This window comes from Onychostruthus taczanowskii, unplaced genomic scaffold (assembly GCF_017590055.1).
Source record: "Onychostruthus taczanowskii isolate IOZ18803 unplaced genomic scaffold, ASM1759005v1 scaffold53, whole genome shotgun sequence".
NCBI lineage: Eukaryota > Metazoa > Chordata > Aves > Passeriformes > Passeridae > Onychostruthus > Onychostruthus taczanowskii.
Genome location: NW_024502902.1, coordinates 1132297 through 1158621, shown reverse-complemented (window position 1 = coordinate 1158621; position 26325 = coordinate 1132297). Strand labels below are relative to the sequence as shown.

The 26325-nt window shown below is 43.1% G+C and overlaps 1 protein-coding gene across 9 annotated transcripts in view; it reads right to left on the bottom strand.

Moving 5' to 3' along the window:
- TCF20 (transcription factor 20) overlaps nt 1–26325 on the bottom strand; it is a 130479-nt gene that overhangs the window by 50209 nt on the left and 53945 nt on the right. For 3 of the 9 annotated variants that reach the window (XR_005953526.1, XM_041416607.1, XM_041416608.1), the window contains exon 1: nt 15614–15775. The exons of 3 other annotated variants lie outside the window; for them this stretch is intronic. Coding sequence is in view for 3 of the 6 variants with exons in the window: in XM_041416607.1 (XP_041272541.1) it covers nt 15614–15634 (21 nt within the window). In the remaining 3 variants the exon portion in view is untranslated. Of the gene's footprint in view, nt 1–15613; nt 15777–26325 lie in introns of those variants that run through there. 3 more of the 9 variants (XR_005953527.1, XR_005953528.1, XM_041416609.1) reach the window with 2 other exon arrangements.

Below are 26325 nucleotides of genomic sequence, written 5' to 3'. Positions count from 1 at the left end.
GTCAACCAAGGCACAAATACTTATCCTCCATAATCTCATGCAATCATGTAACATTTATTTAGTACAGAAGTTATATATTCTAACTCAAAACAGGGAGAACATATTTTTCTTCTTCTATTTTTTTTTTTCAATCTTGGAATTTACCCTGACAAACAAATAAGAAGTTTTCATCTGGACAATACTTGCTTTGAGTATCTCACAAGGAGCCTAACTTGAGTAACATATCCAGTAGAACAGCTGCCAGAAAAAGGTATTTCATTAATAACAGGAGTAAAAAAAGACAGAACTTGCTCCAACCCATTACATCACTGATAACTTAAGACACATAGCACATTTCCTGTCATTAATGTGCTATAAATACAGAACTATTACAATTGCTACTGCAATAGCCTTTCTTAATAGTAACAGCCCTGTAAAGTCTTCTATCTAAGTGCTATACTTTGAGCAAAACCACTGAGAATAATCCCCTGGACTAGTCTTGTTAATAAACTACATTCAGATAGATAAGGCCTTCAAAGTCTACCCCCATCCACATGTAAAAAAAGTATCTGTTTTATTATTTTTTTTTACTGGAAGCCTTTAAAGAAAACATTTTCAGCTGGTACATACTCCTCCTCATGCACGATCTCAAGAGGACAACGCAGCACCTGCCAACTAGAGACTACAACACAATCATAAACTGGTACACATCCATAATGCCATCCCCAGCAGAAGGGACAAAGTCCTGCCTCCAAACAAGCGTTTGTTAAAAGCCACAAATTACACACTTTTACAGTACTTGCCAACACGTACAATATGCAACACCTTCGTTTACTCAAAGGGAAGGGAAGAGTCGGCACAGCTTGCACTGCTCCAGTGTCACACCTACACTCTTGCTACACGTGCATGCAGCTCTCTCGGTAAAGCTGCATGACTTTAAAGTATTTATAGCCTGTAGCTGTAGAGCCATCTAAGCACATCCATCTAGACACTGCAGACTACACTCACTAGGCTAAGCAGTTTCACTTTGCTCCAACACATTCGTTTCTCCCCCAACAGCCCAGTAATCACAATTTACCTTCAACCTGGCAGGAACAAAGGAAACATATTACAAGCTTGTGTGGCTGATAAAAAGCAGCCTTACTGTGAATCACTGCACAGAAGTCTTGAATAGGAAAAAGCAATAGGTCCTCTTACCCAAATCTCAGACTTATTTGTGAAACATGTGAAATTATTTCAAGCACTGTATCAATTGACCTTCTTCATGTGAACTTATTTTTAAGCATAATGCAGATTTTCTCTCCCGTTTAATCATTTGAAACAGCCTCACAGAAATTTGTTAACATAGTGCTTCCTCAAAATATGAAGCTACTGCATTGTGACCTTGCTGTGTGCAAATTATCCAGTGTTAGTCAACAGCATGTAAGCATCTTTCAATAGTTCTTGCATGTGCATCAGAGTGCCCCCGACCAGTGCTGATTAACATAACTCATCAGTACTCCCACATCAAGATTACTCTGTGAGATGATCTTCTGCAATGTACCATGCTAGGCCTTCTTTCACAGCCACATAAATCTTTACAACTCTTTCTGTCCTGATTATCAAAGACTGGACAAATAACAGGACAGCTGCCCAGATCTCCCCACGTAACACTGATGCCAACATAGTGATGCATCACTACAGACAGCTCACAGTAAGTGAACTAAAAACCAAAACACTGCGCAGACACGCCTAATTCTTGACTATAAGCCTATAAAGGAGCAAATGAAAGCACCACCAGCTCGTTCAGTAGGACATAAGTGAGGTCTTTCCGCTTTGTTAAATTTTCTTTAGATTTGGGTTGACTACCGCGATCCATCTGTGCAGAGAAGTCTCAGGCAGCAGTCAAATGCAATATATCTTTAGTGCTCTGTCAAAAGCCTCTCACTTCCTAGCATGCTTTTCAGGAAAGAAAATGCAGTTAAAGGCAGGTGATGAACAGTAAGACAGTATTTTCCATAAGCGAAAATTACACCAAGAAGTTGGGAGGGTAAGAGTGTCCGCAGTTCTGATTAAAATAGACTCACTTGCTAAACGCTGCGCAAGTGACAGATGTACCTGTACAGAGAAGTTTGCAGCCATTTCTTGCCACGACTCGTACAAAATGCAAAAATCACTATTTTTGTCCTTCCTCGTTCTATCTTCTTCAACTAGCAGAGAACGCACGCAACCAAAACAATCTCAAAAGCCAGAACCTGAGTATGAGCAATTCAGGAGTATATTTTGTAAGAAATAATGCCCATGCTCCAAATTCAGCCAGAAATAGAGAAAAAAAAGGATTTCCATGTACTGAGTACCATTTCTATTGTCAAGGCCAAGTTGCTAATCCTCATTTCTTCAGGTACAGAGTTATTACTTGCACACCTGATCAATGACCGGGAATAGACTGACCTTGTTTCAGTTTGGGAGGAACACTGCTGCTTTTAAGAAAAGGTAAATCAGCCACCTACGCCAAAAGAAGATTAATTTAAAGATCAAACCTAAGACTACATTTAACAAAGTAACAGCTATAACTTATTTCTTCTACATTTGATGTTTTTTTAAAAGAAAACGGAGAAGACTTGTTTCAACATTACGTGTGCTATAGAAGTAAACCAAGACAGTCAGCCCTTCAAACCGTCACCAGACTGTCCACGCAGTAACAGTCACTGCTCACTTCTTTCAGAAATCGTGTTTCTGATATTATTCACCACCACACTTCTACAGAAAATTACAGTCAGATCTGGCTCTCACCAAGCCATCAGGATATATTCTGTCAAACAAACCCTACTATACCACTCAAAGCTGAAACAGGATACAGTTACGTACCACGGAGAGCACCGGACCTTATGGAAGTAGCCAAACTGAAGTATCTTGTAAAGTAGATAAAAATTAAATTAAACCCAGAATACTGCATTAATGGAAACTGAATTTTACAATTCTAAAAAAACACAGCATGTCTTAGAAACCATATGTAGTGGCTACACAGGCTTAAGTACCTATTAATAACATATATTAGTAACATGTCTTGCAAATCAGTGGTAATACTGATCTTGACCAAAAAAAAAAACAAGACACCAAAACTTAATTTTGTCCTTCCTAGTGAAAACTTCTATCAAAAAATTCCTCAAATAAGCTACAGCTTGGCCAAATGGATTGTAACTAGCTTCCATCATCTCACAGACACACTATGCCTTCTTTACCAAAATGTCTGTACAGCTTTTCAGAAAGTCATTATGTATTGAGCTTAAATGCAAACAATGAAGGAAATGGTTCTCACAGAACGGGTGAGGAACAGATGAGCGTGGCAGAAGGAGCACAGTGAGCTTTGTCAGTTGAGAGAGGGGAATGCTCTGGAGATTATTGTGCTAGATCTACAACAATCTACATTCACATCTTTTTCCATGTATTTCCTTAAGTGACCACAGAAAAAGATCAACCACAGTAAGCTGGAGTCAGTGTACCTTCCTATGTCACAGGGGAGATGTGAGCAGACATATTCAGAGCATTTAACTGCTATAATAAAAGGCATCAAGTAAACAAACAACAAACAAAAAATAATCAAATTTTGCATGTGGCTATTACCTGGCTGCTGCTTTCTTCCCTCACATACAAAATATTTTTGTAAAAAAACATTTCTATAACAACAAGACATACACAGACTTGTTTGCATCTTCAAGTTTTCCTTACTCACTAAGTGAAAAAAACTAAAATACCATCTCCAGTTTAGCTTTGCACTTTTAGTGAAGTGTACTGTTAAATTCATATTCCTAAACATGAAGAAAGAAGAAATTTGACAAGAACAACTTCTGTTGTAAGCCAGTATTTAAGATTTAAGTTGAAGTACTATGAAAACATATATTTCTAGAAATATAACAAATGATCAAAGTTCAGCAGAATTTTGGCTGATGGTATGTAACTGATTTTATTATTATGCCATTGGTTCTCAGTCTCAATCAACAGCACAGATGCACTTAAATAGCTTTCAAAAATCTACCAACCTCTTGTTGAAAGTTATCCATCCAAATTTTTAACAGACACTGCTATTTTAATAAAAATCTATGCAAATCAGTCAGATTCCATTTTATGTCAAAGATTAAAACAGCAATTCTGGACCCACATATAGGGTCAGTATTCTCTAGCCCAGCTGAAGAGGTCCAGCCTTCTCTGTGGTGTTAACACAGCCATTCACCAGCAAGTCAGATCAGGGAACTGATAGGGTCAAGGAAATTCTGTGAGGGAGAAAAGCCATTTCTGACCTGACAGATCCATTCACTGTATCATTACACAAACATCTGTACCAGCAAAACAGACACAGCAGGAACTGTTTGAAGTGGTGTGGCTACTGAAGGGCACTTGAAATCAGGAGCTCATATTTACAAGGCTCTTAGTCTTTACACAATAGTTCAATTACCCTTCCTAACACCAAAATGAAAATAATACTGAACCCTCAGCTCATCTTTTTTTTTTTTTTGCCCAAGCTGCAGATTAGCTGATGGCACATCTTAATCCACCACACTAGTCCTCCAAAAATTTTGGCAATTCATCACTTCATTATATACCTCTTATTGCAGATTGACCTGTGTCCATACCCCCTATGTCTTCAAGCGGTCAAACCTGATATCTGCCATGGCAGTACAGCAAAATCTGAACATCCACTTCAAGAACCACTTCTGATCTGCTCCTCCTCAGACCTGCAAGACAGGGAGCTCAGCAGAGGCGCCACAGCTCTCACTAAACCTTCACCTTCCAGTTACAAAACAATGAAAAGGAGATGTCAGTTATTAATTGCAAGAGAAAAACAGTAAAGTGCAAGCAGTGCTGTCAGGTTCTCTCTGCCCAAGCTCCCACTTTCTGTGCAGAAATTTATACAGTATCTAAAACACTCAGAACTGTACAGTGGAGGAAATAAAAGCCCACCATCCTCACACATTATTTTTGATTAACTTCTGTAATTTTTCACACTAAGCTGTAGCCCCAGCTTTGATGACAAGTTGCTAAGATGAATACTTATAAGGGTCATACTAAACAGTACCTGTAATATGTCTGTATTTTCTATTCAGCATAGTCTATACAATTACACCATTTTATTCTTTTTTTATGTCTGGTGCAATGAGCCTGTAACTAAGACTCCTGGGAGCTCCTCAAGGCAAATGAAGTAAATTGACATAAAATCTGTATCAGTTATGTGCAAGTATTATTACAATAGAGGCTATGCACTGTACACAAGAATTATATCCATTGATTAGGATAAAACCATTGTTGAAGATAATACCACCTATTTACATTATAGGCAGTAACATTAAAATCAGGTAGAAATAGAACCTTGATCTACCTAAACTAACAAATTAAAGAATTACTTTTCAAGTGCAGAAAAGCTGTACTCAAATTCACACCTTCCAATCATCTTATAGATAGTTTTTGTTCCTTTAAGGTAAGACAAAAAATTTCGCTTTAACACTTTCAATTTTCACTAGTCAAGGTTATCATTCTTCCTGTTAATTCAGCACTTCATACCTCTAAATCAATGCAGATTTAAGATGAATTTGAATGTGGAAGGTCTGCAAATACTACTGCTATGGCACACTTTAAAAGAAAATACAGTCAAGGCCATATCAAGTTTACTGATAAAAAAATTGGACAGAAACCTAATTTTCGCCAAACATAAGAACTGTGTGAACTTGTCTCAAAAAAAAAAAATTCAAAGCATTTGTAAGATTTTCACACTAAAAGAACATGAACTTTTTCTTTGCCTAACATTTCTCCTTGTCTCCTAAAACCTATGGCCTCTAAATTCTTTGCTCATTTCTCCACACTTCAGATTCCACAGCATCTGCCTCACGTTGAAGCCACAAACTGAAGCAGACACATTCTTACAGTAAGCTTTGTCTTCTGAGACTAACAGGGAGCGTCTAAGACTACAGCCACACTTACGTGGAGACAGGAGAAACAGTTCAGATTAATACAAAATAACTTTATACATTTAAATAATTCAGCAAAGAGACTACTTCAGAGGTAGAACTATTTTAAGGAGGTCCTCTCCCTTCCTATCTACCCATCCCCACCCCTGCAGGCATTCTTTGAAATTTTCAGATTGGACCAGTTTCTTGAACCACTTCATTATGCATCCCCACTGTAGCTCCACTGGCATAACCAACAGGCATGAGAAGAGAGAGAGAAGGCAGCACAAAGCAATGCTGCAGCAAACAGCTCGCAACTCCTGAGGTTTATACTTAGCCTTGGCCTAAAGCACTTACATTGGTTCACTCTCACCAGCTCCCCCACTGAGTCAAAACCTTTCAGAAGCAATCTTTCTATGTCAACTTTATGCATATAAAGTGATTCAACTTCTAACACACCTCAGTCAGAAGTCTGAAAAATCTAGGTTTTAAACTCAAGCCACTGTAACCAACGAACTCCACACCTCCAAGTTTTGTTGCCACAGCCAAAGGCAGGGAATGCCAACAGCAGTCAGACCACACCACAGGCACAAAATTAACTCTAATGAGCATAAGCAGTTCACAGAAATTAACAACCTACAATTAGAGATCTTCTCACAGCCAGGTTTATGCCTTCTCCTTTCCCAGAGGATTTCTGTATCACCACAGCGATACTGTCAGGAGTGTCTGAAGCTGGAAAGCCGATGGACAAAGCTTCCACTGCGTGTATTCCATGTCATATCCTAGAGGATATACTCCAAAGGAAGTCAGCAGTTGAAAAGAAAGAGGAGGGATGAATCCAAAACCAGAGCAGAAAAAAAGCCTCTGTAAATACTGATTAGTGGAGGATAACAAGATACTGCACACGGAGCATGATTTTTGGAAATGCTAGAGTTAATATTTGAAAGTAGGAGAGGGAGTTTAGATGTTCCTCTACTCTCAGAATCAGTCCCATCATTCTCTTAAGTTCTCACACTCCTGCAGTCATTCACCTTGTACACCAGGGAGGAGAGAAAAAACAAAACCAGGAGACTCCACTGTTTCTGTCTCCACCTATCTCCTCTCATGAGGAGGCTAAATAAAGAGATACAATTAACATCAACCATACATGATGGATAACACACAACCATTTCATAATGCTAATGTAGTTCTGGTGTTCTAGTACCAAAAAAAAGGAGGACTACATCTCTTTTCACCCCCGCTCTAAAACATCCCAACTTTCTTTGAAAAAATTAAGTTTGCTATCTTGTTTTAGATAGAAAGATGGCAACTAAATGGCTTTCACCTTGAGAATTGCTCCTGATTTAATTCTTCAAGCCCTGTTAACCAAGTGACCAAAAGGACCTTACTCCTTAGCTTAATCCAGAAAGGCAATGCACACAGAGCCAACATTCCATGAGTAAACACAGACCAACAAAGTCTTTATAAACATTACAGTTGTGTGCATAAGCAAAGACGTTTATTTCCTAAATCCTCCTCCCTTCCACTCTGAGGAACCCCCCAATGCTGTTTCTCATCGAGCTGAGAGATGTGCTCTCGCTGGCGAGTTTGACCCAGGTTTGCTGAAGTTTTTCTGCCAGCTTTAACAGGGTTTTGACTATGCTGCAGAGTATACATATAATTAACCTCTTCTCCTCCCCTTGCTATTTTCAGCAGCTCTATTATATATACACTCCCCTTTGGTTTTCCATAAATTCCACCTTTCAAACATAAAACAAGCTGTATTCCTGCAAGGCAAAAAGACAAGGAAACTAACAAAATGAACACATGACAAGTCAAATTGCTATATCCCAACTGCAGGATACTACCATCATTGAAATAAAAATGTACTCAAGCAAGCAATTCACAAGCAAGAACACAGTTTTGTCTCTGATAACCAGAATACAAGAGACACCTAATATAGAAAAGGTGAAAGACACCAAATGTAGAAAAGTACAGAGAGCAAAAGGAAAAAAGGCCAGAATGCAAGAATCCCTGCTCTCCAAAGTAAATATTATATTACTTGAAGTCAGAACTGTAAAGGTGCAGAACACCACACTGCAATGGACCCCCAGCTCATCACCAAAACCAGTGCCCTGCCATAGCCAGCAAACAAACAATTCTGCAGCAGAGTTCTCTTTATGCACTCTCAGAGTAACATGGGATGAGATGTTTCTCCATTAAAATGCAGTGATTTAGATGGAAGGGAAATAAGAACAGCACGGTTCAGTTTTCTCATGCAAAATAAAAAGTGTCACTTAGGAGTAATTCTCAGTTATGCTCCTGCTACTTCCGCTCTCCAACACTACAGAAAAGAATCTGCCACTCACTCAGCAATGCCCTGCAATACAAAGACAATCTGCTACCTCCTTCTGTAACAATTTTGCCCAACCCATTTAATTTACTGCCTGCTGAGTATCTATTATTATTATACTCATCAAGACCTATCTAAAAGACCAATTTTATGTAGCAATACACATAAGGTATGGTCAGGATCAAGAATATCAGAAAATCAGATGTACACATTTCATGCTAAAATGTTGGATAAGGGAGGGAAGAGAAACCTCCCCCATCTACACACATGAAGTGAAATACAGAAAACTTATAGTGGCAAACCAGCTTACACAACATGACAGAACACTGTTGCATTCATTCTTTTTCCCCTGAATGCAAGATGAGAAACAAAAGGGAAAAACATGGTTTATAGCATCACGGAATCCAATGGCTTGTACAAGACCTTTAGGATTATCAAATCCAGCCCCTCTTGTAGAACTGACAAAGCCATCACAAAACCATGTCCTTAACCACAACGTCTACACATCTTTTTACATACCTCCAAGGATGGTGACTCCACCACTTTGCTAGAAAACCTGTTCAAATGTTTGACTTCTTCAGGTAAAATATATTTCTTAATATTGAATCTAAACTTCCCCTGGCACAAACTGAGGCCATGTCCTCCAGTGCTATTGCTTGTTACTTGGGAGAAGAGACTGAACTATACCTGGCTACAGCCTCCTTTCAGTCCTGTAGAGAGTGATGAGGTGTTCCCCGAGTCTCCTTTTCTCCAGGTTAAACAACCCCAGCTCCCCCAGCTGCTCCTCCTAAGACTTGTGCTCCAGACCCTTCACCAGTTCCACTGCCCTTCTCTGAATGCACTCCAGCCCCTCAATGTCCTTCTTGTAGTGAGAAGCTCAAAGCTGGACACAGGATTCAAGGTGCCTGACAAGCATACAGGGTCTGGCCACACTATAACTGACAGGAGCCATATTGCCACTGGCCTTTTTGGCCACCTGGGCACACACACTGGCTCGTGCTCAGCTGCTGTCGATCCACTGGGCTGCTTTCCAGCCACTCCCCCCCAGTCTGCAGCACCGCATGGTGCTGTTAGGACCCAAGTGCAGGACCTGGCACTTGGCCTTGTTGAACCTCATACCATTGGCCTTGGCCCATCAACCCAGTCTGACCAGATCCCTCTGCAGAGCCTTCCTGCGCTCCACCAGATCAACACTCCTGCACAGCTTGGTGTCATCTGCAAAGTGACTGAGGGTGCGCTCAATTCCCTCACCCAGACCATCAATAAAGACATGAAACAGGATTGCCTCCAGCACAGAGCCCTGGGGAACACAACTCGTGACCGGCTGCCAGCTGGACACAACTCCATTCCTCACCGCTCAGACTGGCCATTCGGCCAAGTTTTCACCCAGCAGACAGGGCACCCCTGCAGACCACGAGCAGACAGTTTGTCCAGAAGAACGCCAGAGGAAACACTATCAAAAGCTTCCCTAAGGTCCAGCTAGGCAACATCCACAGCCTTTCCCTCATTCCTTAAAGAGGTTACCTTGCTGCAGAAGGAGATCAGGTTGATCAAGTAGGACTTGACTTTCCTAAACACGTGTTCACTAGACCTGGTTGAAGCATACATGGTCTGTTCCACGACATTCCTTGGCACAGAGGTCAGGCTGACAGACCTGTAGTCCCCTAGATCCCCTTCCAGTCCTTACCATAGATTGCCACCAGGTGTGCCAACTTCTAATCACCTGGGATCTCCCCAGGTAGCTGGGACTGTGATGGAAAGCAGATCAGGGAGCACTTCTGCCAAGTCCATCAGTACCTGTGAGTGGTGTAGCAGGGTCACTGACCATTTTCCTTTGAATTACAGGAGCTTCTTTCTTCTCCTCATCCTTGTCTTCCAGCTCTGGGGACTAGATGCCCAGGGAACAACTGGTCTTACTATTACATACTGTGGCAAAAAAGGCATTAAGCACCTTAATCTTTTCCTCATTCTTTGTCACTTTGTTTCCCCACACATCCAATAAAGGACTCTCTTTGGCTCTCCTTCTGTTGCTAATGTATGTTATAGAAACATTTTTATTGTCTTTCATAGTAGCAGCCAGACTAAGTTCTAGTTACGTTTTGGTCTTCTAATTTTCTTTCTGTGAAACCTCACAACATCCTTGTAATCATCCTGGGTTTAATGCCCCCTGGTTCAAAGGTCATGGCTTTTTTATTTTCCCCAGGTTCCAGCCAAAGCTCTCAGTTCAGAGAGACTAGTCTTCCCTGCTGGCTTATCTTTCAGCACATGGTGACAGCCTGCTCCTGCACTTTTAAGATTTCCTTCCTGAGGAATGTCCAACCTTCCTCTGCCCTTCAGGAATGCCTTCCAAGGGGCTCTGTCAACTGGGCTCCTGAACAGGCCAGACTCCCTGCTCTCTGGAAGTCTGACACGGAAGTTCTGCTGACTCCCCTCCTTACTTCCCCAAGAACTGAAAACTATCCTTGCATGATCACTCTGCCCAGGATGTTCTCTGACCATCACATCATCCAACAGTCCTTCTCTGTTCAGAAACCACAGGACCAGCAGGTGCCTTCCCTAGTTTGACACCTCATCATTTGTGTCAGGGGACACACACTCCAGGAACCTCACACACTGTTTCTGCTCTGATGTTTTTTATTTCCAGCAGAAAATGTAATGCTAATCACACAGCATTCCCATTTATGTTAAGCTTTTAAAAATCACATATAGCATTTCCACTATTCCAGAACATCTACTCATAGAAAACACTGTTAAACAAATCAAATCCCAGTGAAATTCAAGAGTATCCAGGCATATGAACAAAGATAACAGCAAACTGTAGATATCAAACTGAAGGTTGATTAACAACATTTCATTATGGTGTATGAAGGTTTATGCCTTTTCTGGCAAGTATGACAGCACATATTTTTTCTTTCAGCTAATAAGTTTTAGGTATGTTTTTCCCAGTCATTAGTGATGCTGTACATGGACACAAGCCATTCAGTTAGCTTTTATAATACCAACTCTTTAGATCAGTTAAAAGCTATTAAAAAGACACTCTGCAGCATCTAATTTACAAGGAAAGTGATATGAACAATACTTCCAATAAACTGTACTAAAGCTTCCAGCATAGCAGCTCCCTATACAATTTCTAGCTAAGTACAGAGTTCTTAGCAGAGCTCATCAGAGGGTTCTGTTTAGGATTTGCAATTTACTAGCAATTAGATGACTGAGTTTATACCAGTAAAATACTACAAAATAAGGCATCATATTCCAGCACAGAACAGACAATGAATTCCATACACAGACACTGGTATGAACGCAGGCATGCTGTGTGCTTGTAATGAAGAGGTAGGGGGAAAGAAAATAATTTTCATCGTTTTTTTTTCTATTTGTTGCATCACAGTTCAGGCAAGAAACAACGATCTTCTCAAACGGAGAACAGGTCAAATCTCAAGGGATTCAAGCCAGTACTCCCTGACAAAGAACCTGGTAACTCTTTTTCCTCTCTTCCAATATCATCACAGGTTACAAAGACTGTGCTAAAAGAGAAATACAAAAAGCACTGGAAAAAAACACAGGCATATTCACTGTCACCAGGCTGAGCTGACAAGAGGATGCTTGCACTTTTGGCTACCACTGCTTAGCTCCATTCTTGAGGAATCAATGGTAAGAGGCAAGAAGAAACACGAGTCTTACTGCAAGATCACTGCTCTGTTGTAACCAACACTGGAAGTTTGACTGCTTGTGCTGTTGGTCATGAAGGCAGCAAGAAGTTCAAGAGTTGGTAAAATGCAATTCTATATTTTTTTTGTCTTCAAAGGCAAACAGGCAGCAAAGCACAGAATCTACAGCACCCATAGCAGATCTTATCCTCCAACAGGACCAAACAGAATCCACTGTTGACTACATGTCAGTCTCAATTTTTGAGTCTTTGGGTCTTGCTTTTTATTTTTGTCCTTTCCTCTTCTTAAAATGAAAGGAAACCCACGTACATCTATAATGTAGAATGCCACATGCATTGCAAAGTGACTCCAAACAAATCAATATATATCTTAGTGGTGAGCAGCAGTGGAAAGGCTCAGCTGAAGCAATCAAGGAGTGGTGCAGCCAGACACCAGTATGATACAGATGCACCAGCAGTGCTGCACATGGCTGAAGACATCTTCAACTTTCCTAGTTCAGTCAAGACTGAAGTCTAGTCAAGAACCATCAGGAGTGGGACCAGGGCAATAAGAATAACTGAACCACCTGGTTTTTTTCCCCTTTTTATAAGTAAGAAAAGTTTGATAGGAACAGAATTGAACATCAGAATCCCACTACAGGAACTGCCTCTCCTGTATGATTTTAGAGAAGTATACACCTCTGCTTACGCTATGTTTGTGTTCCCTACCAGTAACACTAAATGCTTTTCTACAACAAGGAAAATTATACATAGCATATCAACACTATGAGAAGTGGGTTTAAACACTTAAGACTGCCCTTATTTTTGATTTTAGAAGTCCAAAACCTAAACCAGAAATTAAAATGTTATTTTGAAAGAGATTTTACCAAAAGCAGTAAATAAAAACCTCTTTTGCTACCAAACTGCAGTTTTAATTTCTTGAATGGGAAGAGTTGGTTGGTCTCAGTCCAGTCTCCACCAACAAATCAGTTAAGTTGGCTCTTCAGAAACGGCCACCCATAATCTTCCCTATTTCAGAGGCCTACCACGGGATGAAGTAACACCAATTCTGACACAGCCAGTTAAGGCACACTCTGAAGTCTGAGAAGCTAGCACTGCCAAAAGCATTACTAAATCTTTGTAACTTATAAGAACTCAGGTTCCCAAAACATAAGTGTAAAACCTTTCATAAGTATAAAACGTAACTGAACAAGGTATGAAAAAATAAACACGTGCTTTAATTAAAAAGCTATCCCACCCAAATGGAGATCTGGCATGCCCTGTGTCAAAAGGCAGGATATGCATAAGCCAGCTATAAACTCTTAAACATCCTTATCTCAAATTATAGAGAAGCCAAGGAAGCAGCATGAAATTATTGAAGTTTCTTGCACATTATGCCCTCACTCGAGAGAGCAGCATGCCAAGCTGTCGAACAGCAACAGGACAGGTGCAGTGCTGCTCTCAGCAGGGCCCCTTCCAGGAGCAGCATTACTGCCCTTCTGCTGTGCCCAGTGCCTGGGTTAGTTAAACGTCACCGAAACAGGGACAAACGGGGTGTGCAATTATTTTCTTTTTAACAGTGTCCTAAGAGCCCAAAAAGGTTGTCTTTGCACACATCTCCACAACGGGAAGTGGGAGAGGGAAAAAAACCCCTCAAAATCCTACACATTTCACTCTCGGTCCTACAAACTTACGGGAAGTGGGAGAGGGGAAAAAAAAAAACCCTCAAAATCCTAGACATTTCACTCTCGGTCCTACAAACTCCATACATGTATCAATCACAGAACCATTAAGAATGTTTTTACTTACACTCCCAGTCCTCTTTAAAATGTAGCAAACAGCTTAGTAACAGCCTATTTCTTCAGCTGAAGATTAAGGAAGCTTCTGGCAATAAAAAGAGGTCTCCTTTACAACTAATACACAAATAAGTTCTCTTTCATTTAAATAACCTTCGCTTCTTATTTATGCATTATAGAAACAGATTTACTCCTTTAATAAAAGTTCACCTCAGGTTATTTTTACGTAGCATTAGTAACAAAGAAAAGAAACGACAACAAAACCAAAATTCCTGATCTCCTATCAAAGTCACAAATGATGAAGCTGCTCCCATAGCTTCCATACAGGGAACCCTGCTTAACCTGCCCCAGGCTGCAAAGGTATAGGAAAGTATATGTTTCAGCAAAAACCCACGTTTCATCAAACCCAAAACCTCTGAGAACTGATTTAAAGGTTAAAACCCAAATTGTGTCAAAACACAGACAGTTCTACTAGAAAGGATGCTAACAGACATAAAACTAAGTAGTCTGAAGAATAGCAAACCAGCAAAAAAGTCCAGGAACTTCCCCCTAGACATTAAACCTAACAACACAAAGCCCAAAAGCTATCCCAAAACTACAAGATTTAAAAGAGTACAATAGGAAAGTAGTATTTTTCGTATAAAAAGTGTTGTCATGCTTTCACTCAAATAGCATAGTAGCTTGCTTGTTAATTTAACCAGAACACACAACATGCATTTCATGTACCAGCAATTTACAGAAATGAAGAATGGCTATCCTCCTCTCCTTGTAGCATTAACAAAGTTTAGGAGACACATGACCGAGCAAATAGATCTTTTTCCTTTTTTTAACAGTAATTCTCTCTGCAGTATACTAATGCAGCTGCCTTTTTAAATGCCAGTGGAACCTAATATTAGGATTAAATAATACAGCTTCAAACAACTCAAAGTGAAATAACATGGAACCCTATTAAGAGATATAGATTTAAAGCAAAAGAAACAAAGAAAGAAACAACCCAACCAGAAACATTTCAGCCAAAATTAAAACTCAAATAACTGTACTAAAAATTGTTTATCACATACACTTAACCAAATGCACTTGGTTAGGCTACGTAATACCCATCAATAAGCCTCAAAAAACAAGCTTATCTGACAAAAGAAGTCTGGAAAATGTGTAAAAGAAATCAGCTCTTCTTGAATTGAGTTCAGCCAGCGTGCTACAAACCTAATCCAGAAGCTGCTGCATCTCCATCATCCAGCCACTTCATTGTTCTATAAAATCTGAGTAGAGGTGATCCAACTGCTCCATGCACATCATTGGTCAGGAAGCATGCTAAAAATCATACTCTCCAAAGAATTACCCATGCATGCAGCAACAGATGGCAACAAGCGACAGACATGAATAGCTCTCGAAATGCTAACCTAAACAGAGAAACCCCTGAAACTCAATCCTCTCACAGGTGTACCTCTTCTTCTCCTTTTGTTTTCAAAGGAACACTTAAAAACCACGGAATGGTACAGAAAACAATGCTGCAATTTAATCAAACTGCCTACCCTTTAATGCAGGAAAAGACAGGATGCATAAGAATTAAAGGATTCTGGTGGAGCCAAATCTACCCAGAGAGACAGTCACTTGTTGATTCACACACAAACGTGCTCTTATTTTCAGGTTAACAACAGAGCCCCAGTACCATTAGGCAGCTCTGATACATAGGTTAGAACACTTACGTTACATAACTTTCTCTTATTCCTTCCCTCAAGGCAGGAAAAATAACTTCCAACTGCAGCCCTAAACACAACTTCCAGCAAGGTAAGCACCATTAAGAAAAGACAAACTGATCCTCACAGCAGCCCAAACTCATTATATCCTGATTATCTCTGCAGATAAGCAACGGCTACGTCGAACCTCCAAAAAGCAGAGAGGCACTGCAAACCTCGAGCATTCCCAACACAGCCTGTCCACCTACTACAATCTGAGCACTGTCCATCCATCTTCTGTCGTTTATCTCTTCAACGAAAACACCAAATCCCACAAAAACTTCACAATTCTTGCAAACAACCCATTCTTCCGGGACAGGAAAACAGGTGGGCACCCCACCAGGTAGCACGAGCGCGTCTTCGAACACACGTAAACATTTTTTGTTTTCTTTCAAGAAATAAAAAAATAAAAAAAAAAAAAAAAAACAGGGGGAGGGGGAAGGAGAAGGTTAAACTTCCCAGGAGCCCTTTCACAAGCCCCCTCATACCCAGGGCTCGCCCCCCAACTCACGGATCAGACCCTCACATCCCCTCCCACACGCCCAGGCGACCTCGGCTCCCCCCGCCAGGAGCTCGCACTCCCTCCCCAGGCCTCCCTCACACACCGACACAGCCCGGGCGAGTCACACACACACACACACACACAGGAAATAACACGGGGTCACCTGACCCCCGGCAGCCAATGGCGGCGGGCGGCGGCGGAGCCAGCGCGCGCGCCAGCGGGAACGGCGGCGCGAGGCGGCGGGTCCCGGCCGGGCGAGGGAGGGATGGAGGGGAGGGGGAGCGCGTGCGCGCGCGCCCCCGCGTGCAGGGACGTGCCTTCGCGCGCGCGCGCGCGGAGGTGGGGGGGGGGGGGGCGCGTGAGGGAGCCACCGCCCCTCCCACCACCACGCGCCCGCTTAAAGGAGCCGCGCGCCGGCCCGGCCCCCCCTCCAGGTCCCGCGCGCTCGGAGCACGTGGGCGAGGCGCGGCCGGTGCGCGTGCTGCCCCACCCGGCCCCTGTGGGCAGGCACCGGGCAGCTCGCGTTTCCCTCCCCTCGAAAATCAACAGCGCCCCTCTCCACCCCCCCGCCACCCTCCCCCGAGTCATTTTAAGAACGGGCTTTGCTCCGTTTGCCCACTCGTCTCCACCCGGCCTCCCCGGCAGGTACAGCGGCGGCCGAGCCCTGAGGCGGCCCGGAGCCCTGGAGCGCACCTCGAGGCGGCAGCCGGCCCGTTCGGCGGGGCTGGGCGGGCCCCGGATCGGAGGTGCCTGAGCGGAGGCGCGGGGATCTCAGGAAACAACATGGAGGCGGCGGCGCCCGGGCCCTCCTGCCCCGCACCGCCCGCCCAGAGCCTCCGCACTGCCAGCCCTCCGAGTCCCCACTGGCTTTGCATTTGGGAGTCCGGCGTGTCTAGTTGCATTTCTGTGCTGGAGAGAATTAAGCTTTTTTCAGCTCATTCACGAGTTTTTGGGTTTGAGAGCGAGAGGGCAAGGAGGCTGGTGGATGGGGCAGCTGTAGAGCAAGGATGCAGTGCCTGTCAAATCATCACCTCCTTCACTGAAACCCGCATGCCAGCAAAGAAAGCTCTATACGACATTACAGTTTCCTCCATCTGCCACTCAGAACATTTCACGTGAAAGCGCAGTAGGGCTGGCAGTCTGCAAAGCTCTTAAGTGCTGGGCAGAGAAAGCTCAAGCATCATTTAAAACTTGCTTTGCCAGGAACTTTACTGAGCAGATATGATACTTTCAATACTGCCCTGTTTCCCAAGCTTTGTTTCCCAGATCCTCAGCAAGGCGTACTCCAAGAGAAGGCCTCTGCTCAGAGCTCATCAAAAGGCAATGAACTGCTGTGAAGGACTGTGTTGTAAGCACAGCCAGCTGACAACTTCACTGATGGCTCTTCCACAGGTGACTTGCTTTTTATGAAAAATAAATACAAAACACCACATCTCATACTGTGCATTATTTGTCAAAAATTTTTTGGCGGCTGGCTGAAATTCCATCTAGATAAGCCTAAAATGATGCCAGTAGTCTGGGGAAAACAACCAGAGCAGACAACAATTACATGTGCTTCTACCATTTGTCTTTCAAGTTAACAATTTGTGGGTGTTAGGGACTCCCCAGCTGCTGGTCAGGTAATCGTGCACCCGGAGCATCTAGGAAAGCCTTGCCTGCTCCTCTGCTCACTCGTCTTGGATCTCGAGAGGCACTGGCTCCTTTCTGAGGCGAGTCCACTGCTGTGCTCTATGCCTTGTCTCCTTCAGATGAGAATATTGCGATGCGCTCCGCATCATCTCCCTGGAAATTGCAGCTGGAGCACGGAGGCGCTGCCTTATTGCGAGCCCTCGCAGAACTGCACGCCCCGCTGTCCCCGGCACTGGCTGCCCATTCACAGGTGGGGTTTCAGGCACGCTGCTCCGCTCACACGAGGTGCAGGTCATCGCTTCCTTCGCCTGGAGAAGAGGCTCCCACAGCACATTCACCGTGACAAACCGCCAGGCTGCTCTCGTCAGAAACAGCCTTAATCTTGTTGACTGCCACGGCATGCTAAGAGCTTGGTTAGAGCAGCATTCCCCCTGGGGATCCAGGACTGTGATAAAAGCTGTAATGGGGTGGGGGAACTCGATAAGATTTTTATAATTTGTTTTTCCATTATCTGTTTTCTGATTTTGAAGTGAAGCATCAATTGAGGTCAATCCTTTATGTAGATTTGTAAGGTAGGAGTGCTTAGAGCGCTCTGACTAAAGCTAAACTTAAACTTACCTTAAGGTAAAACCCTTTGCTATATATAAAAACATGACAGCATGCCTTATCTAGTTACCTTGTTATAACAAGGTATTTTTTACCTAATGTCTAAAATGAAGTTGCAGCATGAATAGGAGAAGCTTTGTAAAATGTTCAAAAATTCATATGAAAATACAAGGACAGCAACCATTCCCAAGTCAAACATTTCTCAAAGGACCAAAATAAGTGAGTTCACAGACTTATATACCTGGATATCTAGTCTGCTGCAGAGAGGCATTTCCCAACTACTACTTTGTAGTGTTACAAAGTAACTACTAAACTATTACTTTGTAGTGTTGACTACTTTGTAGGTGTTACAAAGGAAATACAACAGGAGTTGCTTTTTAAAATATTTAAAAGCTTGAAAACTATATGGCTGATTTTGAAGGACGAACTGAAGTTTCAAAAGAGCTCATGCTGTAAATGCAGGCATTTGTCACACCATTGTCAGCTGTTGCACTACAGTAGGCATCACTGGTAATGCACAGGGTCAATTTAAGTGCAGAATGTAAACAAAATTATCCAAACTATATTAGTTAAATATCACGCAAGTAGAGACGCCATATCCTTTGCAGCTTTCCAAGTGATATATCAGGCTTCAATGTACAACCCCACTGAGCTTAATGGATAATTTAATTCTCTCAGAAACTAATTTTTGGCTGTCTGCAGACTCCCGATGAAAAACCACTGTCATTAGTACACCTTGTTCACATTGCCAAGTTCTCCTTTGCCACTGAACATTTCATTTTCTTTCCAGAAGAAAGAAATTCAACCTTCTGACTCGGCCATTCAGGGACATCTACCTACTTGACCACTGTCAGTTACACAAAAAAAAATTGTTATATATAAAACATTCTTAGGACTAATGATGAAAGTAACCCCATCATGCTACTAGGGCTACAATCCCACAAACAATCAGGGTGGAAATCTAACATCCATGCAAACCTTTCTACTTCAGGGTAAAGTCCTCAGTTGCATCTATATGCTGTCACCCTTCATTTCTGAAAAGAAGAAAAAACTCCAAGGATTTAAGGCAAAAAATGGTTACAAAAAACCAAAACAAAATTAAAAAAAAAAAAAAACAGAAGAAAAAATAAGAAAAACACCCAAAAACTATTTTAAAAACCCACGTAAAGGATCAATTTTACAATCAACACAACAAACTAAACAGGTTTGAATGTAAATTTCCAGCAAATACATTCCCTTATCCAAGAGTAAGTGCTATAAATTCAACAAATGTGCTACACCACAGTTGTAAGAAAGATTGAAGTCTCTGCTTTTAGTGTAAGAAAATCACCTCGGCCATAATTGTACAGAGCCACCATGGTACTACCACAACAGAAACTTTCCAAATCCTACCTACATCCTCCCTGAAATCCTCTCTGCCATCTCCTAATCAAAATGCTTTTGAGGATAGAGGCACAAATAAGGCAGAAAAATGGCCTCAAGACTTGGCACCCTCCTCTATGATGGATGGGCAATTCTGTGCAAAATGAAGTCCCCTGAGCAGCCCTCTGGGTTAGTGCCACTGCTCCCACCAGTGCTGCTGTCATTACACACATGCAAGCAGTGCTGCATCTTACTGCACATGAACGCTGCAATGGCTAAAGCAAACATTTTTCCCTGTTATGCCTTAATGTAAGGCTTACCTTGCACTTTCCTTTCCCCCCTCTCACAGATCCCAGCGAAAAATTGTCCTTCTGACCCCAAGGGGACTGACAAATGGAGATGGAGAGTCTCCTTCTGTCTTTGAGGTCACCACTTCTGATCTAGCTGTAATTCAGTAATTACTCAGTTCGTGTGGCTCTCCAGAAGCATACATTAGCAGCTTGGAGGGGGAACAGAAGGATGACACCATTCCTGACCTCAACCACCTCTCATCTTCACACACTCCCTGAGCTCCCTCTGCCTGGAAGGGGGAGGATAGTAAGTGATGCAGGATGGGGGATTGAGAACAAATTTGCAGGTAACACAGGCTGGAAAGGCCCCAAGCACCCCAGTGTTTGTTAGAGCAAACATGATTTCTGAATGCAGCTGGTGGGGTCCTCTGAGAGATTTCTTCTTCTTTACAAAAGGTTTCACTGTTGATGCAGCACTAGGAAGGTGAAGCCTCCATGGAGTCAGGCACACAGATTTCTGACAGACATGGCCCCCGTCCCCTCGAAGTATTACCCTTATCCTAATCTATTCCCCTGTTACACAATTTCATGTCATGCACAAGCTCACCACTGCACTTTTACAGCTTTCATCTAGAGGCTCTCAGATGCTACGGGAATGGGCATTAGTGACTACCTTGAAGACAGATAATACAAAACATGACAGCAAGACTGGGCACCTACAGGTCACATAACCGGGGACTGAAACTTATACTCACGGTGGGACAGATACATCTCTAAGCAAGTGTAAAGCAAGGGCAGCTCACCTGTTTCTTTCTCCAAGAAAGACATCAGCACGGCTACATTCATTAACATTTCCTACCTCTCTTCCTACCCAGCCCCAGGACTTCCCATACCTTCCTCCTTTTTTTTTTTTACACTTAACTTCAGATAAAAAGTGTTACATCTGAACCTACACAAGAGAGAAGCAGTATCAGACATCTCCCAAGGAACTGCAGCAAAGACAGAGAGGGCTCTCCTCTCATTAATTCACTGATATTTAACTTTTCCCCTTAAGACTATCAAAGGATCTGTGCTTGTTGGAAAATATTTTTGACAAGCACAGATTTTTTAGCCTACTGATGGTCATGTCTTGGGTGCATTATTTGGAAGGTGCTCTCTTCCAGACACTGGGAATGTCTCCATAAGCAATAGTCTTAAGTCCTACAGCCCCTTCCTGCAACAGAACAACTGGATTGAAATACTTTGGGGCATCCCAAAGGAAAGAAAATGATAAAGCAGCTGAAGGTAGGTAGTGTGAATCATAGCAGGAGAAAAAAATTAAAACACTGCAACACTTCTGCCTTTTCATCTTCCCATTACAAAGAGCTGATTCATGAAAATAAGATCTTTGTACCTTAAGACCTCCTCTGCTTCTTCTGCTTCTTCCTTTTGCTTCCTGCCAAAAAGCTGCTTCTGGCAGAATAGAATTAGTTGCTGTGAAAGTGATTGTGATGCTGCAGACAAAAGAATCTGAGTCCAGCAGAAAAAGCGAGAAACAACAGAAACTGAACTTTTAAGGAAAAGCCAATCAAATTTCCATGCAGATGCCCAGAGTAATAAAGGTGGAAATTAAAACAGAAAGCCATACAAATGTGATTCTCCAGCAAGACTGTCTCCAACAAGGCAGAAAAGTCCATCAATAAATCTTCATTATCTGAATTGCTAAGCATATCTAAATAAAAGTAGAAATTCAAATATTAGAACTTGTCCTTTTAAATTATCTTATATAAAACCAACTGTGCCCTGCCTGAACATGTTTTACAGAAAGGAATTTTCTTCTCTCTTACTTCTGCTAGCCCTTTACAGAGGTTTCATTCGCTGGGGTGGCTTTTTCTGCCTACGGGGAAGTGGGAATTTCTGGGCTTAACAAGCACAAACCCCCATGACATATAGTTCCAAATTTTAGAGGCAACTAGGGTTTTGATTCTTACTTTGCTCCCTGTTGGCTTCCTCCCTGATGTATGCAATAGCTGTTGAATCTCAGCTGTTCCAACAGGAGAGAAAAAAAAGGTCCCTGAAGGAACAGTTTTAGTTCTTCCAGTCACCTTGCTGCTACCACACTCAAGAATTCCAGGCACATGAAACAGCACATAAGAGCTTGCAGGAGCAAGAGGCCAATTCAGAAAGCATCAGACTGGACCAAAACCAAGAGAGTCTTCTATATTAATCTGGTAAGAAGTCTGTATTTATATTGGGTAGTAGAAACCTAAGGGTCCACTAAAAACAGACACTGCAAGAAATCTTATTAACTTCTTCTCATAGAAATCAACTTCTGTGCTTCTTTTTTGTTAGGTATAGTGATGTTCTCTGGTCCTGATTCATCTGAGAGATTGGTTTATTGAAAATATTTTTAAAGTTCTACCACAGTTTGCTTACTGTAAACTCTCCTCTTGCTAACGAAACATGAGGGAAAAAAAATCTACTTCAAACACAACCACTTTAATTACTTTGTATCTTGAGACTCATTTAAGTTTATTCAATGCTCAAACACTCTAATTCTACATTTCAAAAGTTATTAATGTCTTATTTTAGTGCCCTGCGTTACTTTAAAGTTGCACTCAAATCCAAATCAGGATAGGGCACATGAGAACATATAGAACTTACAACTCTGAACGCAACATATTCCACTACTTATAAACGCTACCGACACATTTGGGGATGGGCAAAAGTAGCATATTTTCATTCACATTACCTAACCCAAGTGATGAAAAAGCTTTAAAAGCTATTAGGTAAAGAACACAAAGACACAACTGTCCTCAGTTAAGAAAATGCGTCTTTAATTTTTAAAGGCTGGACCAATCTATCTTTTGAGAGTCCAAGCCACATAGTAAAATCTTAAGTAACTTGGTTTTGTTTCAAGATTTGAGGAATTCTTCCAGTTGCCTACTTAAGTTCAGGTTTAAACTAACAAAACCTCTGCTTACATATCATGGCTTTCATCATTCCTCTTGAAATTATCTTCTGCAGATGGGAATCCTGCTGGCACTCACAATTGTCCTGAGAGATTATTAGGACTGAAGGTCTCCCACTTAACTTCTGTAAATGTGCTGTGAGTAATTAGACCTAAACAAAATACTGTCAGTTCCATTAGGGCTCTGAAAATAAGGTCAGCACTTCTTAGAACAGCAGAAGCAAGAACAGATACTTCAGCAAGCACAGTTCATGTCCACCTACCAACTCAGTAAGTCTCTGCTGGTTTTAGCAAGTTTAGGAAATAGCCCAACCTTCCAAATAAGAAACAAGCTATCCCAACACTGACACTTCCAATGAGCAGCAGCAGCATTAGGCGGGATGGGGGGCAGGGGGCAGGCTGCAGCACTCAAGGTCATCCCCTGACAACCCTGGCTGAACCCAGGTTTAATGATGAGACACTGGTTACATGGTGGAGAGAAACCATTTCACCAGGGTGAAATTTCACATACCCTGGGGTACCTGGCCCCAGGTCAAGGATCCCCTCATCAGGGCCAAGCCTTTTCATAGCAGGGAGCATAATGTGAGAGAAGAAATGACTACTCTTCTCCAAAAGTAACAACTCTTGCAGTGTGATTCATTCCACAGGCTAAAGATCAAGGTGTCGGCTTACTCCTAATATTGATGAAAAAGGGCAGTCAGCCTATTTATAATCAGCTAGAATTATCTCCTCTCTAGAAACAGTAAGTCAGCAGCTAGCCTCAGGTGGTAAGTAGGGGGTTTCCTTAACAGTCCTTTTCACTGGGACACAAGTTTAAAATTAAAAAAAAAAAAAATAAAATAAAATAAAACACATAGAAAAGAAAGACAAAAAGCAGTTGTGGTTACAAGAAAGGGAATATCTTAACAGAAACAGGGGGGTGGGGGGAACTAATTAATGCTTTCAGCTGATGCCCCTTCACCACTGCCTGGAAATTCTTTTCTGATACACACATTGCCTGCCTAGGGCTTTTTTGAGAGATCCTTGCACATCCTCACTGATTACTTCCCCTACTCAGGGAGACAGACTGTCCTTTACCCTAAATGCTTTTATCCTCTTGATGAGGTCTCTTACCCAGCTGGATCCTGCTTCCTTCTCCCACTGCAATCTCTGAGCCTGAGAGAAGACACCTGGGGACCTTCCACTTTGCTTAGGAAAGAGATTTAATCCTTTCATGTCCTAGCATGGGGCTGAAGTGATGCACATCTCCCCCCGACCTCAACACCTATGGTTACAGTCCTGGGTGACGGATGTCCCCAGGTGAAGAGAAATCAAAGGAAAGGGTTTCCTCCACTGTTTGCTGCTCTTTTAAAAGCAGGTGTAGATAAAGAACTGAAGAAAGCCCCGTAGGGGATAATCTTGCCATACCCAGACAAAATAATGAGGCTTAAAATCTCTTCTGTATCTAATCTTAGCTAAATCACATCCCCAATGTCCTCTGCCCTCAGTTTTGCAGGGTGCATTTCACTCATTGCCCCCCACCTCCCAGACTCACACGCAGTGTGCAGTCCCACTTGGTCACCCCCACTTCTGCTCTCCCTGGGGCCAGAGGTCCAAAGGAGGACATCTCAATGGTTCTTTTGACTTAATTCTCCAAGCAGCCTGTGGAAGGATACTAGGTTTCATTTCCCAGGCAAGCTAGGTAGTGACTCAGAGAAGCCAACAGACAGTACTCTGCACAGACAACGATTTTTATCTTCAAAGTGCTTTACAAACTTACAAATCCTTACTTCCCCTCTGAGAGAAAAAAAGAAGGAAAAAAAATCCCTAAACATCACCATTGTGATGGAACAGAGATGCAAAAATGCATAAAAGTTCTTTCATGCTGGAGCTGAGGCAGAGGAGAGGAGTCCTGGCGTGCAGCAGCACTTTGGGTTTGAGGCTGTTTGTGGCTTTTGCACCAAAGCCCTGGATCCTGTTTCACATCACTCCAGTAGGACAGAGGCTCTTAAGCTGTGGCCAACAGGTCCCTTCCCCAAGGGCTGTGGAGCTGGGGCTCTGAGAAGCAGGTGGCAGCACATGGGTGTCATCCAAGAATCCACTTGCCTGTTCAGACTGCAAAAGTGCTGCACAATTAATTATACATCTGTGCTACAAAAGATCAGCTCTATAACTGCAGGGGGTGCTATTCATCAGCCTTGAAACATATTGGCAGAGGACAGCCAGGGTCCAGTAGCTGAAATAAAGAAATAAATAACTACAAAAGCAGGAGGTGCTCTGGGTCTTTAGGAGTGAAGTGCAGCAGCAGGACCCAAGTGACCCGGGAGCAGAGAGAAGCCTGGCCCTGCAGACAGTCGGGACGTGGCGCTTTTCACAGGAGCTTCACGAATCAGAGCAGCAGAGAAGCCACTGGTCATCGGGGTGATGGGGGTGAGATGCGTAGGCAGAGCGGTGGCAGCAAGGAGCCTGCCTGACACCTGCCCTTTCCGTTTCTCAGCCCTCCCCTTTCATGGAGGCTACAAAACATCACATTCCCAGCAGTGAGAATCCAGTCTGAAGTGGCTTCACCAAAGGGCAAATTCAGAGGGACCCTCTTTCACTTATCCCTTGCTTTTGAAGCCCTCCTTTCCTGGAGCAGGCATTTAGCAAGTACAAATACACCACAACATTAGGCATCCTTCCACTGTCACTCTCCACTATCCTTCCTCCTCCAGACACGCACACTAACACAAAATGACGGCTTCCTCAACAGACTGAATGAGCAAAGCCCTCGCGCTGATCCTTAATTGTCTGCGCTTTACTCTCTTGCTCCAGTCATATTATATCACAAAACTCAAAGCAGCCCACCCACTGCCCCCGTCTTTGTCCAAAATCTCAAGTGAACAGTAAATTTGACACAGGGGGAAAAAAATCACCAAAGAAGGGAGGGGCAAGCTAACCCCCCACTTCCCCCCCTCACCCCCCGTTTTCCTCCTCCCCCTTTTTTTTAATTTTTATTTTTTAAAAATATATTTTAGGTTGCTGTTTGCTGGTGCACCCACATTGCTATTGTGCAGCTGCCAGTTAAAAAAACAACAACAATCACCAACCCCCCTCCCCCCCCAAAAAATCAAGAAATTAAAGAAGAAATCATGTCTCACAGCCCTTGAGAATGTGACCCTGAGGCCTTGCCCTTCTCCCTCCTGATGCACCCACATATCACGGGGGAATGGCAGGCCCCCTCCCCATCCACCCCCGTGCTACTCTGAGGGGGGGGAGACGACACCTCCACCCCGCCATATGCATAAACCCCATAACCCATTTATGTCGGTCTCGCAGGAGCCAGACTGCAGCGAGCAGCCAACAGCTGGGGCCTTTGAAAAGGGACAAGGCGAGCGGCTCGCCGTGCCCAGCCACGCCGGGCTCCGGCTGCCCCCGCCGCCCCCAGCCCGCCCCGCCCGCCCGCAGCCCCCCACCCCGCCGCGGGCAGCCCGGGCGGGCACGGCGGCGTCGCGGGGGCGGGTGACACGCACGGGGCGCCGCAGACACACGGCCGCCACCGCCGCCGCCGCGCGTGGTCGGCGAGAGCTGGCCTCTGCAGGGCAATTTTCCACTCTCAACTTT